This window comes from Cryptotermes secundus, unplaced genomic scaffold (genome assembly GCF_002891405.2).
Source record: "Cryptotermes secundus unplaced genomic scaffold, Csec_1.0 scaffold575, whole genome shotgun sequence".
Lineage (NCBI taxonomy): Eukaryota > Metazoa > Arthropoda > Insecta > Blattodea > Kalotermitidae > Cryptotermes > Cryptotermes secundus.
In genome coordinates, this window is record NW_019731225.1 from 692,259 (window position 1) to 707,472 (window position 15,214).

The window sequence follows — 15,214 nt, forward strand, 5'->3', positions numbered from 1 at the left end:
TTTTTGCATTACAACCTTGGTTATCACATTGCTGCCACCTTAAACTGTTTTTAAGGCTGATGTCAAAACTTACATCTTTACATTTTATGACAAGTAAATTTATTATATGTTATATGATATGGAAGCTGCCGCAACACATGTCGCAGTACCACTCCTGTAATTTGAATGTCCACCACTGATTTGCATAAGGGTTTCAAAGTAGTGAGGCCTTACTGTATTATTTTCTTTCAAATCTTTCCCTGTCCACTGTCATACTGACCCACGTGGGATACCACCCCACATTCTTTCACAAAATAAATACTCACAGTCTGCACAGTTCTACCCTGAAGATGGAGGGAGCATGTAGCTCCAAATTGCTACCAACACCCAAGTGCACAACTAATGTCAGCATGTTATATCTAGTTTGAACATTTGGTTACTTATTGAGAAGATATATTTCTGAATCAAATTTTGTGTAAATTTAGTGAAAAATTAATGACTGGTAAGTAATTTAGAGATTAATATACTCACCATTCAGGTGAGTGGGGAGATGCTACTCTGTCGGGTCCCTTAGAAAGAGCTAACCTCAATCACTGGGCAACCTATGTTAGTAGGGTTTCATATGCTTGATTTATTGTTGTGGATTTATATGCGTTGTTCTGTTGACTACTTGCTGATTTAGCAAGCTTGTGGTGTGACAGGTTCTGTATCCAATGGCTTCAGCCTTGTGTGGATGTGCTGGAACATGTAATAAATACAGTATAACTACAGCTATGTAAATACCCAAAACCAGGAAAAATGTAATGTACTTTATTTACTTTCTGCCTTTTTTTCTGTCCTAGTGTCAAGTCTGTATGCTTCATCAGAATTCTGTACAATTTCCCATCACAAAGTCTGGTCTCGGGTATTTACATAGCTGTAGTTATTACTGACAGGCTGTCTGGTGACAGCTCTTTCTAAGGGACCCGACAGAAGAGGGGTCCCCCATCACCTAAGGATGGTAACAGATCCAGTTTCCAAAATGGTGTGTTCTCTGATCATTTAGAATACTGGATGCTGGAGAAAGTCCAAAAATGCAGTAATTCCTTGAAGTTAATGTTTGGAGAATGGAATGCAGAATTCATGCACAGAAATGGTGCACTATAAGTTGATTTGCTAGTCTTACCATGTAAATTGCAGCCCTTAAAGGGATGTGATTGTCATAAATTCTTGGAGAGATGAAAGTGACCATTTATATAATGCTTTTGCCTAAGCATGGAGCCAGGATAACTTGATCAGTACTGAGATTCACTGTGGGCTGGCCAGCCTAGGAATCAGAGTTTGATTCCTGGCAGGAGCAAGAGATTATTCTCTTTAGAGTGTCCGGACAGGCTCTGGGGGCACACCAAGCCTCCTGTCCAGTGGATACCTGGTGGCTTTTTTCCTAGGAGTAAATTGGCCAATGTGAAACTGACCACTCACCTTTATTTAGGGAAAAACAACGAGGGAGATGAATCTTCATGTCGTGCTTAATTAAGAAGAGACAAGTTTTGTCTGAACATATTTTAGAGCTTGTATGCATGTTGATTACAATGTGATCTCCAAAATGAAAATACTCTTAGTAAAAGAACATAGAAGCTAATTATGCATACACACACACACAAAAGTATGCATTTGTTCATTCAAATCTTATTTTTTGTATTATGATGTGGCATGATAGAATTGTAAGAAGGAGATCTTGGAAAGAGGGCTGAATGTAAGGATTTGTAAACAAAACTATTCATGATGTATGATGTAAGTTAAAGATATCTTATCCCCAACTGCTTGTTCTTCAGTCACACATACATATTGTAATGACATGCATACTAATTTATAATCTAACATATGTACAGCATTTTTGTACATAAATACATTTATACATACATGACATGGATCTGCAGATCAGATATATAAAGATAATTTCTGAATTTACTATATACATATACAACATGAAGAATTTTTATTAATTCTTGAAAAAATGGTAATTCAAATACCATAACAGTAAGAAAATTGTTGAAACATATAGTTCCTTTCTTAATTATTTTTAGTGAAGTAACTGCCCCCGCCACATCGAGGTTATTACAGCAACTGTGTGATTTGGAATGACATGGGGCAGAGGCACAGGCTCCAAGAATAATATGTCTCCCTGCTATGGCAACTCATTTTAAGAATAAAGTGTATATAGTTTCTGTTAACAGTGATCTTTTGGCAATATACCATCGATAAATGAGTGAAACTGACACGGAAAATTAACACAGTTCTGTACAGCATGACCCCCCCCCCTCCCAAGAAAATTAAGTGATATGAATAAGTAACCAGGGCCAATTGTACAGTACAAAATATACATATGATATATCTTCATGACACACATTGGTAGAACACAGTTCTCCTGAAACATTGCATTTTAGCTTTCCATGATAATTGAACTTTTTAATACTGAAAATACCTGAACAATATTAGTTTAAAGGTACATTTTGATTTGACATCTTGTTATATAAACACATTTGTGCCAACAATAGCAGTGAGTTAGACAAAAGCTAGTGTTAGTGACTCAGGAATGTTCATGACTTTGTAAACCAGGTGCCATGAAAAATCTAAGACGATAGCATTAACAATAAATTTTAACCACATTTATATCCATGTATGTAAACAGATTGTTTTATTATGTCAATCACAGAATGTTTTCAGCTGTTAAATTCCCTCAATCTAATATATATAAAAATGTAATTTTCTGTTTCTTGCTATGGACCTACTGCAGAACATTCAAAGATAACATAAGATTTATTCTGTAACCTTGCTGGTGTGTACAGTAGCCATGGCTGTTAGAATGACATGCAAATGTTGTGGCACAAGTTTTGAATGGAATTCAAATCCTCATTCCCAGGCTTATTTTAATTGCATGAGTAAAGTTTAATTTTGTAATGCCATTTTTAAAGTTTTAGCTACTACATTATTGCAATATTGAAGAACAGGTACATGTGTTTATCTTTACTACAGTTACGTACACCAGTAACTTCATATTAATTTCAATTTTCAGCTTCTTACCCATACCATTAAAATTTTATGGTCTTACTCGGAGAGGTTATTACATAATTTCATCACTTGCACTAGTTTTTGTTGACATTGCTATTGTTAGCAATTATATATACGTTTGATTTCCTTACAGGAACATGAAGTATATCATCAAAGGGAGGAAAATGTAGAAATTAGCTTACTGAAGGCCATCCAGTTATTACGTAAAGTATAGCCATTTACCTCTGTTGCAATCTGGTTTGACGATATTGTCATGTTTTGTGCAACGCTACAGTTAGAGATTGTCTTGTGGCAAAACATTCATAATGTTATTTCTCACATACCATTCCATACTCCAAAGGAAATGAGCCTCCTTATGGCATATAAAGAAAGAAGATCAAACACTACTAACTATGTTGAGCAAATGGCACAACCATACAAGGGTTATCAAGTAGAAAAGTTTCTAAGAAATCACAGCTTTTGTTTAAAGAAGTGAGGAAGAGTACTGAAATGGCGGTGTTTTTTCTTATTACTTCAGACCCCCAATTGTTTATAGTTTTTCTGCACTGGGTTCAGAGCAGACCTGTCTTGTGTTCTGCATTTATTATGTTTTAATCGGTAGATTCAGCCCTTCATACTTTATCTCAAGAGGTACGCCAACACATTCATGCACAAACATACAAACTGAGTGCACCATATTCACTACAGTCATCACAAAATGAGGTATTTCTTTACACAAGAATTTAGAGTATGAAATTTTCAGTAACAATGGTGGGATTGTAGCATTCCCATCCCTCGGTTGAAAGAAGAAGAAAAGAGGAATAAGAATTGTTTTTGCCTGGCATTGATAGACAATTTGAAAATGACAGTTACCAGTGAGCCAACTCACACACTTTTCCAGTAATATGTTTTTGAAGTCTGAAGTGACAAGAAAAATACCTCAGGTCGAATGAAACTTCCATATCTTACAGTCATGGTATAAAGAGAAATGTTGCTTGGGAAAAGGCAAAAGATACTATGGAGAACATCACATAATGCACAGATCCTATTACACCATTATATATTGAAAAAATATTTTGACATTTTTATGTTGGATTGTCAAGGAATTGTTACACAAGGCAGAAGAATGGTTCTAACGATTATGACACAGAGTACAAACACATTTCTCCCATAGAAGAAGCAACATATGTATACATCACGGGGTTTAGAATTGAAGATCTTTTCCAGCTGGATTCGGTGGTTCCAGTTGTCCAACTTATAGCCCATGTATGAAAACCTAATTTAAAATTTAATTACTTTTAAAAAATTTCATTTGTATATCCTATGTGAGGGCTTCTTCATAAATAAAAAGGAAAACTGAGGAAAGAATAAACAGGTTGGTTTTCACTTCACTGACATTTTTGTGTCATAGTGTTGCAGAAGCAGAAGGAAGCATAAGCACTTAAATGAACACAGAGAGATTGCAAAATGTGAGAAGCAGTAACACTGTGTATTACATGAGATATGTCTCACACAGAAGTGTGTCTTATTGTTTTTGCAGACATGCTTGCTTTGCCATGTTATTGTACAATTGAATTTTGATCTGTGTAAAATTTTGCACTATTCTAATCAATCAAGTGCTTCATACACACACACCCACCGACTATCGCAGAAAATAAAATTACAGTATCAGCATAAAAGGTAGCAAAACTTAGTCCTACTTAGGGGTAGCAGTAATTACACTGGTTGCAAGGCTCAGAATCTTAACAGGGCTACTAATTTACAGCCCAAGTTGCATGCATACATATGATTTTATTTTATATCTATTTTAATCAGAAATTAAGCATTAAGTTAGCCGAAAAAAAAATGTAAAATAAATTACAGGTATTTACTAAAATGTTTAGAATGAGGTGCTAATATTTTCTGTTTGTGTAGTGCGTAAGATTACAGGGAAGAATGTGTGTTCTTGTCTTAATTATGTCTCCTTTCTTAACCTATTCATGGTCAGATTTATCTCTATATCTGTCAGATCAAGCTCACAGAATGAATGAAAAAGAAGTGATGCTACGATGTAATATTATGTATTTATCCTTTTCTGTTCATGGTGCTTCTGTCTGCATTTGGCATGGCATTTGTCACAGGTCACAGAGGAGAAATCTGTTGACTGAAATCGACATTTTCTGTGCTTCTGCTACGAATTACACAACACAATTGTGAAAAATGAATGGCAGTGAACATTATGGGTACATTTATATGGGATGTGACTCCATGTCATCTGATAGGAACTAACCCTTCTTTCAGCCTGAAGATGAAGACATTGGTTCCCTCTGATGCATGGTACCTATCTTGCAGGATACACAGCATCACATTTTCATTCCTAGTTAGTTGTTCATAATGTGGCTGAACGAGTTTGGTTTCTACTGCTGTAATTTATCTCTTCAATACCATACCATGTATGTCATAAAATCTGACTAACAGGTGGTTGTGCCAAGAATGGAAAGAGGTACCATACCGACATGCAGAGATCTGCTTTGGGATTGCAAAAAGATCAATCCAATAATTTTACATGTCAATCTGCTAATTATGTACTTAAGAGGACAGACCAATTTAACTAAAACTGAAATATTGTTATAACAATTGTGAACCTGCCATAATGTAACTTACATCTTATAAATCAGTACTTAACACTGCAAACAAAGAAAGTCATGCATTTGTTTGGAATTCCTAGCATATTATTGGATATGTTGAAATTTATAAAGTATATATACTTTAAGCCAATTCTGATGGATAATGCATGGACATGGAGCCCTACAAAGAGAAACAAATGTAAAATCCAAGCGAAGACATGATTTTGGTTTAAGTGTCAAGTATAAAACCAGAGGGGAGAAGGGAACAGAAGGAATTTAAGAGTTAAAAATTTAACGGAGTCAGCAAAGAAATGGTTACAATGATTTTACCATATAAAAAGAATGACTAGAACAAGGACATACACAGAAGGTGATTAAAATTCAAATTTAATTGAAAGAGAACTATGGAATGACCCAGAGCAAGATGGTTTAGGTTGTACTGGAAGACATGGAAAAATTGATGTGACTGTGGGAAGGAAAAAAAAAAGACTGCAGTCTCATCAGTGACCTGTATGAGATAGAAATGACCCTGGAAAAGGAAGACGAAGAATTGCAGAGTCTTGTAAATTCTCGCGGCACTGAGCATTTGGATTACGTCTTCTGGGATGTGATGCTGCACATATGCAGTTTGGTAGATAGGTGCCAGCATTTCAGAGGGACCTGACACCTCCATCTTCAGGATAGAGGAAGAAATCATCAGTCAAAACTTTAGTTCCTATCTACAAAATTATGTAGTGTCACATTCAAGAAGACTCTAAGACCTGCTGATTCTTCTCACTCTAAATAAATCAGACATGAAAAGGCACAAGGGATGGGACTTGTGTTGTTCATTTGGTAAGTCTTAGGATGACCTCATATTGCAATCATTATTCTGTGTGACCCACAAAACAACTTGTGTGCAGCTGCTATTGAACACGTGTTTTATTTCAGCTTGTCTTACCTGAAGTGAACATAAAATAAAAAATTTATTAAGTGGATTAATTGATTTACTTCCATAGGAAATTAATTGGTCAGATGACATGAGCTACATCCTTGGTTTTATGGGCTGTTGCTACTGGACAAGCAAGTCAAACATCAGTGTCTGAGTCAATGAACTAAAATGATGAGAGATTTTAGGTTCTCGTGGCAGAGAATACTAAATCTCTGCACACCAAGAGCCTATTAGATCAACTTGACATTCTTGCACTAAAACTGCCACAACCAAACAGACTGACTCACAGTTACTTATTACAGCATTTCTGTTGATGGATAGCATCAAATGTTCAGAGGGAAATACAGGCTTTCATATGCTCTGAAGCAGGAGTATTCAGCCTTTTTTGTCCGCATACCCCCAGATCTAATTTATCTTTACAGTTCTTGGTGTGTAATTCAGTTATACATAGATTATAATCAACATCTGAAATAAATTAAAGAAATTACATCCAAAATAATGTATTAAATGATAAGTTTCAACTGATAAAATGGAGAATCAGTCTATTAAATAACAAATATATTATTGCCTATCAAATAGGAATTAATAAAAGAATAAAGGTATTTAAGCAAAGAAAAATTATATGATTAAATATTTTATCAATTATTAATGTGGTTCTGAGCTGCGAATGAGATGACTGAGCTTGTTTCTGGCACCCCAGTACCTGAATTCAGGGACGAATTTTAATTTGTACCCCAGGTTTAAGATCAATGGTCTAAAGCTGTGGTCAGTTGAAAAAGTGCTGTGGGGCTTTCTGTGTTGCTGCATCTATGCCTTAACAGGCTTGCTGCTACCAGTTTTCATTGCGTCATAACCAAGAAAACTACAATATGAATCTTTACCGTCTTGAATAACTTCATATATTGTAATGTCATCATTAATAGCATAAACCTGTGATATTTTTGAATACCAGACACTGCTAACTCGGTCAGTATTTTGGAACAATATTGCATAAATGAATCTATTCTCTTTTTTACTACACAACTGTCTTGTCGTTTGAAAATGTTGGTTATACACATACTATGTGCAATGGCTAGTCACTCAGTTTATAGAAATTAGATTTTAACTTCCTTCATGTTAACATTTAACTATGTTGGATTTCAAGTTCTCACGCATCTCAGAAGACAGTAATCTTGCTAAATCTTTACAGATCAGTGATAACAGGAAGTCTGACAGTTCCACGGATTGTAGTCATTTTCATTATTTCTCTAGTCGTTAATTTTGCTGTGGAATAATTCTGTCATTTTAACTTTTTAAAGCCCTAAAGTTTAAGGAAATCATTTTTGAAAATTCAATTCCTACATCACAGAGATCATTTCACATCATCATCATCATAAGCAGCAACAAGTCAATGTTGTTTAGGAAAACAGTTGCTGTTTATTGTGAGAATCATGTGAAACACATCAATAAGCTGTGTGGGGGAAATGCTCAGTTTTTGAATGTTAGAGCAGGTTGTACGTGTAATTATTCATACTACTGTTTTTAAAAGGGTTCAAATTAGCAGTTCAATTAAATTTTATGTTTCTGTTGACAATGGCAAACACTTGCTGTTACATGGTAAAGAACATTCAACTCTTGCACCTAGTTTGACATGCCTTCTGTAGGTGAACATCCTATAACTGGGTTTCTGTACATCGCTGTAATATAACCCTCACGTGAACAACGCAGAAAACCAAGGTTTCAAAAGTGGACAATGGTCTTTATACTTACTTGCCCGGAACACAGTGATTTCTGGTCCGTATTTTATGAGTGCTTGCATCTTCTGTCATTTAGTTAGATTCATTGTGAAGAAGTTCTGTATCACATCACTGCAAAGCTCATGCTATGAAAATATGACTCACAAATCCAAGATTATCAGTCCTCAGCCTAGGACCTTCCAGAAAATAGCTGATACTGTAACACCAAAACAAAGAAATTAACAGTGGGATATTGACTCTGGAATTGTGATTCACAGAGAAAGGCAGGCACACTGATCTCAGGTGAGAGTTCCATTGACAGAGATAACACCACACTCAACAAATTTCACACATCTTCATTACTATGCTCTTTAGTGATGTATCTATCCAACTGAAACTATATTCATCTGATCCATGTCAATAAGTCAGAGTAAAATTAAGGAATGTGAGTAACTAGAACATGGAGACTTTGGAAAGAGCAAGAAAAGGTTTGAATGGAGAACAGTGCGGCAACAGACAGCTTACATGACTTAGGCATAAATGGGGAAAATATATAAATGGATGTTGAAGAATCATATAACAATATGACGCAGCTCTATCGGAATGTATCAGGATAAGATCCAGTAGCATGTGTGCTGGTTTAGAGGTATGTAAGCTTCTGAGGTTATGAGTGTCTGTTCCTGTGTGACATTCGAGGTCAGCAAATTAACTCAGCAAAGATTAACATACATACATATATGTGTGTTTGGCTGTAAAGATGTATGGCTAAATTCATTGGTAAAACTGGAAAATTATTTGGAAGATGATATTTTATGGTGCTGCTAATATCTGGCCTGTAGAACGATTCCTGAATGATGAATTGGAAATAGTCCGGAAGAAAACACCCATAACCTAATTGAGCGCTTCCCAAATATGGGTTGAGAGGTTGTACACAGGCCTGTCATGAAGATGCTAGAAACCTCGTGAATAAAATAACATGTACACACAAATTTCAAATATCTGCACCCAATCAAACCACACATACAAGGTTCAACTTTTAAAAGTATACAAAATGGTGTTGGTTAAATACATTTGTTAGGCCCTGTACCAGAAATAAATGTAAATAAAATATATTCTTACTGTTCTTAGCTATAAATGAATACATATCAGAAGAATTTTGTTTTTGGTAACCTAATTGATCACTGTTTTGCGTGCTTCACAACTGAACATAGTAATGAAGATTAAAGAAAAATGCATACAATTTACTGAGCTACATTTTATGTGACTTAATTCAGCCAATGCAAACTTACTACACAAAACGTGCTGTCAAGAAAGCAACAGAGACTAAATAAGACTCAACATAGTGAATTGCCAACTCTCCTGGTACACATTCCCATTCATTCAGTTTTGTTAAACTTCAATTTGTTTTGGATCTGATGGCCTCAGAGCAGTGACTGTGAAGGGTACCATCTTCTGGGATGTGATACCATGTAGTCTGGTAGAAGTTCCCTGACATTTCAGAGGAACACACTACCTTCAACTTCAGGGTTGGTAAGTGAGGAAAGCAAGTAACCAGCAAGAAGCAGACAGAAAGCAGAGGGGAATTTACTTCATTATCAAAATATTAATTTACCTCTTAGTAGTAGTAGTAGTAGTAGTAGTAGTCTTTATTTCCATAAATCCAATACTAGAAATACATTCAGAGGATGTGGAAAAGTCAAACAAAACACATAAATAAAAACAGTACAAGGTACCAAGTCAATATACAGATATGTTAAATAATACTACTGAGATCATAAAAAACATAACGAGTATCAATTCAATTCAATTCTTATGCATGCATCTACATGCCTCATGCCATGAGTGCAAGGGCGTCTTGCTGATTCTGAAGCTCATGACACAGTATATGTATTCACTCTTATTCAGCACAATTGTCTTTATTTAGGTACCAAAATTCCATAATTTAGTGTAATTTGTCAAATAATTTTTAAGATGCTCTCACAGAAGAAACAATTAGCAGGAACTTAATTGTACTCAATTTGAAGTACTTCTTATAAACAATGCAGGAGCAGAATGAATTGTAATTATGGGAACAAAGAAGTGCTGTTATTCTATCAAGTGGGTGAAAAAGTTGTGTTACTCAAGAATTACAATTATATAATTTTAAAGTAACCATTACCTTCACCATCATTTCTAGTATTAGACCTACTGAAACCTGATACAGATATTACAAAATAGAATCTTTCCATAATTTCACAACCCTCTGCAGACTTTTTGCTCTATTTAATATACAAAGTAGGATATATAAGCGGAGCATAAGGATGTATTTTCTACAATTTCTCCTATTCCACTGTCACCCTTGCATTCTGGTATACCCTGCTTTCACTGAAGAGGACCCTATATAACAAATTCAGCAGGATAACTGTGAAATCAGTGCCACTGGAAATGCTGCAGCACAGAGCCTGTCTAGAGGCTTAAAAAAGCAACCCTGACACTGGACTGCCACTCTGATTAGCAGCCAGCTGCTGAACTGCTAATTTCTTTCAATATCCTAAATAACACTTATATAATTTTCAGTATTTCCTGTTAGATTTGTCAATTTCATACTTCAAGGAGTTGAATATAGTTTTAAACTTATATAATACTAACTTACAGCTCAGCGAAATCAAAGGCAAACTGAAAATACACGTATTAATAAAGGAATCCTATTTATAGGCTACCTCATACCACAGAGAGTCATTCCTTACTGGATTACAAACAGAGCTTAGAATATAACTGTTTAGAAGCAGTAGTACAGTTCAGATATTTGTTATAATAATGTGATTCATGCATATTTAAGCTATAACATTTTTGATGTTCAAAAACAATTCATGGGAACTGCATCACTCATTATGGAAATATCTGATTCTACATATTGCATTAATAAACGATTTTATGCTCAGGAAGTAATAATATTGGCTATATCAGTGACAAAATTCTTAACAGTCTTGATGGTTATGTGTTACTAAACTGTTCTGTATGAGCATCTTCTATGTGCACATTTTGAAAAGCAAGCTACGAAAGAAGAAGGAAAGCAAAATCTTTATAAGCTAAGTCACATCCATGATAAGTAATAAGTGTGCCTCACATATGAACATCAAAATATTATCAGTACTCAAACAACAGACATAATACTCTGAAACAAAATATTTCTCAGTTGTTTGTGGCCTAACAAATAATTTATGTTTATGCAATGTGTTGCTGTGGTAACCCAAGATTACATATAGAAGGATAAAAGTTTTAATTATGTCATAAATAAATCTAGGGATAATACAACTTTTTCCCCACTGTGAATAACAGCTCTATAAAGCACTACACACACAAACACACATACAGAGTAAGTTTATAACACAGAGCAGTAAATCATTATCACAAGATACAAACATTGTATCTTTCTTTTGTTCCAAAATACACAAGCAGAGAAATTTGACATGACTTGACTGAACAGACATGTGACAGCATTCACCAGCTACAGTTGTAAAGCATTTGTTCCTGCAAACACAATGTAAGTGCACTGAACAACAAGTAATACAAGATTCAGCTGCCACCACTAGATGTCTCTGCATACTTGTTGCGGAACTATAGGAGAAAAGGAAATGGGTCACAGGGCATAGGTTTCAACTGACCATTCCTTCTGGAAAAGTTCTCTCTAGAAGCTGGTACTGAACTTAAATGTTGAGTGCAGCCAACTTCAGTAATGAATACATCAGGAATGGTTTGCCTTTCTGTTAAAGCATGCCACATCTATCTTTTCTGTGACATCACAGACTATAAACTGTTCCAAAGTAGATTGCAGCCTTCTGGGATGTGATATCCTTTAGCCTAGCAGAAAGGTACCAGTGTTTCTGAGAAATCTGCTGTGTCCATCTACAGGATAGATGACTAAGCCACATGGGAAAATCAAGGTGCAGATATAGGGAAATGATAGGAGAAGGGGGCTGTGAGGGGGCCAATTGGAGACAGTGGCCCCTAAATGGGAATAAGTATATTGGCAAGCAACAGATGACATACCAGCATTTGAATGTGGGTGAACACTCATCTCAAATAATCCAAAATATATAAAAATGGAACTTCTCTGTGTCCTGCTTCCAGCTCCAGGCCTAATGGACAACACACAAAGATATTATGAAAATTCCTCCACTCTACTGCCGGTATCTAACGTAGCCAGGGATGTTAAAGCAATGTGCAGGTACTGCAGTAGAATTCTTTGATGTGGTCTGAGTCCTCATTCACAATTTTTTTAATTACATCAGGAAAAGATAAGTTGTCCCTGTGCTCAACTAATTTAACACTACACCATGAAGATGTGGGGGGGGGGAGTGGAGATATAGCTCCATGATTCTTGACCTCAGCACTAGACGGATGTGAGTGGCCAGCTTCACATGCTGGTCGCTTTACCCTCAGGGAAAGAACCTCTGGTACCAACTGGATAAGAGGCTGGGTGGGCTTTAGAATCGCTCTGAACGCTATGCAGAAGAGAAAATCTCTTGCTTCTGCCAGAAATTAAACCCTGGTCACTATACTGACTGAGGTATCCTGGCCCTTTCATTTCCTAATTTGAGCGTTATTCCTTCTTTAGAGTTTCAGCTGTTATATATTGTGATACTGATGAGCGAGCGCTTCTGGTTGTGTGTTTGTACTTGTGAGATGTTAAAACTTAGGCAAACAAAGTAACAGAGTAACAAACAAGGATGTAACCAACCACAGGAAATATTAGTTCCAGAATGAGGAATATTTTCTGGAAAGTAAATACTCTGTGGCAAAAAGTGCAAGTATTTCAGCAGGTTACCAGAGGGGTAAAGGCGAGAAGGAAGGGAGAAGCTCCGAATGTGTAAATGCAACAAAAATAATGGCAAAGCACAAATGAGAAGCAGCGACAGCAGCAGCAGGAAGAATTCTGTTGAGAGTCACACAGGAAGGACATTTCCTTACATTGCTACTAGGGAATGCCCTTCCGTTGGCCGGGTGCTGAGAGGAGGTTCCCAGTGTGAGTTGTCTTACCATGCCGGAGCCGAGCTGTTGCAGGAGGCCTGACCCCTGCGAGCTCGACAAGCAGGCAGAAGGCCGACGAGACCGAATGCTGCTCATACTGGAACTCAGCAGGAAGGGCACGCTGCTGCTTGTGTTCGGCATACTGCCACCCTGGCACAGACAAATGAGGAAACCATCAGAGATACGGGAATGCACTAGAACAGCTGTCACGTTTGTGTAAAATGTATGCGTATGAGGGGTGAGCCATATAAGTGGCCCTTGCATTGTGACCTTTAATGATCCATTGTGCTTTTGGGTAAAATGTAAGTGAATGGTTTCTAAAACTGAATTTGCTTCTTAAGAATGGGTATGGAGGGCAATATACTCTGGGATGTGATGCTGTGTGGTCTGTTATGAGTTCCTGACATTTGGAGAAACATAACTGACTCATTTTCGGAGTTCAGCATATTTAAAGCAAGCAGAAATTTGAATGCTGAGCTTGTAAGTAAATTTTACTATAGTTTGAATTTAAAAAATGAGTTAAACAAATCTCTTCTCCCATGGTTTTCAGGTAACACCATTGGAAGTAAGAGAAATCTCATATAAATTTAAGGATTCCATTATAAAAAATACTGTATTCAGAATTTAAGGTTTATTACTGTGTTTCAATGTTCTTTCATATACAAACAATACTAAAGCCAGGATTGCCAACTAGCCAGATACACACTTTTCTCTTCCAGGTACAAGTTTATAGAAACCAATCACAAAGTTCTGAAAATATAAAATATGTTAATATTACAGAACTGTATATATCAGCAAGGCTCGATCTTCCTGAATCCATCACAATGGGTGTGGAGTGCCTTTAGAACTTCCCTGAGTGGATTGTGCAGGAAAGAGCAGTGAATCAAGATCAGAACCGTTGCTAGGGACAAGAGAGCTGACTCAGTTGTCACTTAGGAAAAAAAAAACGTCTTTACTTACAATGATATAATGTGTAGAAATTTCAATTCTCAAATTGATATTCTACAGCATTCTGCTTTCTCCAGAGAATAAAATCATATAATCCATAATGTGGCCTTTCTGGCAAGTTGTCTGGATTTTATCTGGTGGTTGGCAACCATGATATCAATTGTTATATTTGATAAAATCATATAATCTAACTTACAGTTCAGAAGGGTAATTATTGCTGATTATTACAAGGTGCATGCAGATCTAAGCTACAATGCATTACAAGCCACACACAGCTACTCTAAACTAAAGACTACAACATGAAATAGTAAACATTCTAAGGAATAAAATTAGTTTAAAGTTACAAACCATTGATCATTCCAGAATAAAGTGATCACTCTGTTGCCATGTCAGATTCTTTCTCTATTGTTATACAATACATTTTACATAAATGGAATTAGATTCAGTTTTACAGGTTTTGTGTGCCTTGTTTACAACACATTATATATGTTCTGGTTTAATTATACCTTACTTAACAAAACTGTCATTAGCTCAACTGTATAGTGCCCAATGGTAAGATGATCCCATGAAAAAGGATGTAGATGTAATGAACAAAATATGAAATTCACTAATTCTAAGTTGCCAAGTTTCCTGGATATGGCCTGAAGAAATACATGTATAAAGAGGTAAGAGGTAAAGCTATCCCCATAACAGGCCATGGAGGCCAACATGATTGTGAGATGGGTATATTTTCTAGACAATCATCTCACAGATGGCAGTGAGGTTGTCAACCTCATGTGCTAGCCACTATTTAACCCCAGGAAGATTCCTGGTACTCATTTCTGTATCACAGTAGAATTTTTAGGTGCAATTCAAATTCTCATTCCTCGTCTCCTTTTATTTCATCCCTTAATCTGAGTGTTATTGCTTCTTTAAAGATTTAGCTATTATATGCTGTGATGTTGACAGTGAAAGCAACCATATGCCAGCTGAAGAATGGGTACTTCTGCTTCTAA

At 36.1% G+C, this 15,214-nt stretch overlaps 1 protein-coding gene across 9 annotated transcripts in view; it reads right to left on the reverse strand.

The window, feature by feature from the left end:
- Positions 1-1,746: 1,746 nt before the first annotated feature.
- Positions 1,747-15,214, reverse strand: part of LOC111866557 (SCY1-like protein 2) — a 157,037-nt gene continuing 143,569 nt past the window's right edge. For 6 of the 9 annotated variants that reach the window (XM_033752317.1, XM_033752313.1, XM_033752316.1 and 3 more), the window contains one exon: positions 12,689-13,421. In XM_033752317.1, coding sequence (XP_033608208.1) covers positions 13,065-13,421 — 357 coding nt within the window. In that variant the 3' untranslated portion in view covers positions 12,689-13,064. Of the gene's footprint in view, positions 8,479-12,688; positions 13,422-15,214 lie in introns of those variants that run through there. The other 3 variants (XM_033752319.1, XM_023855620.2, XM_033752318.1) reach the window with 2 other exon arrangements.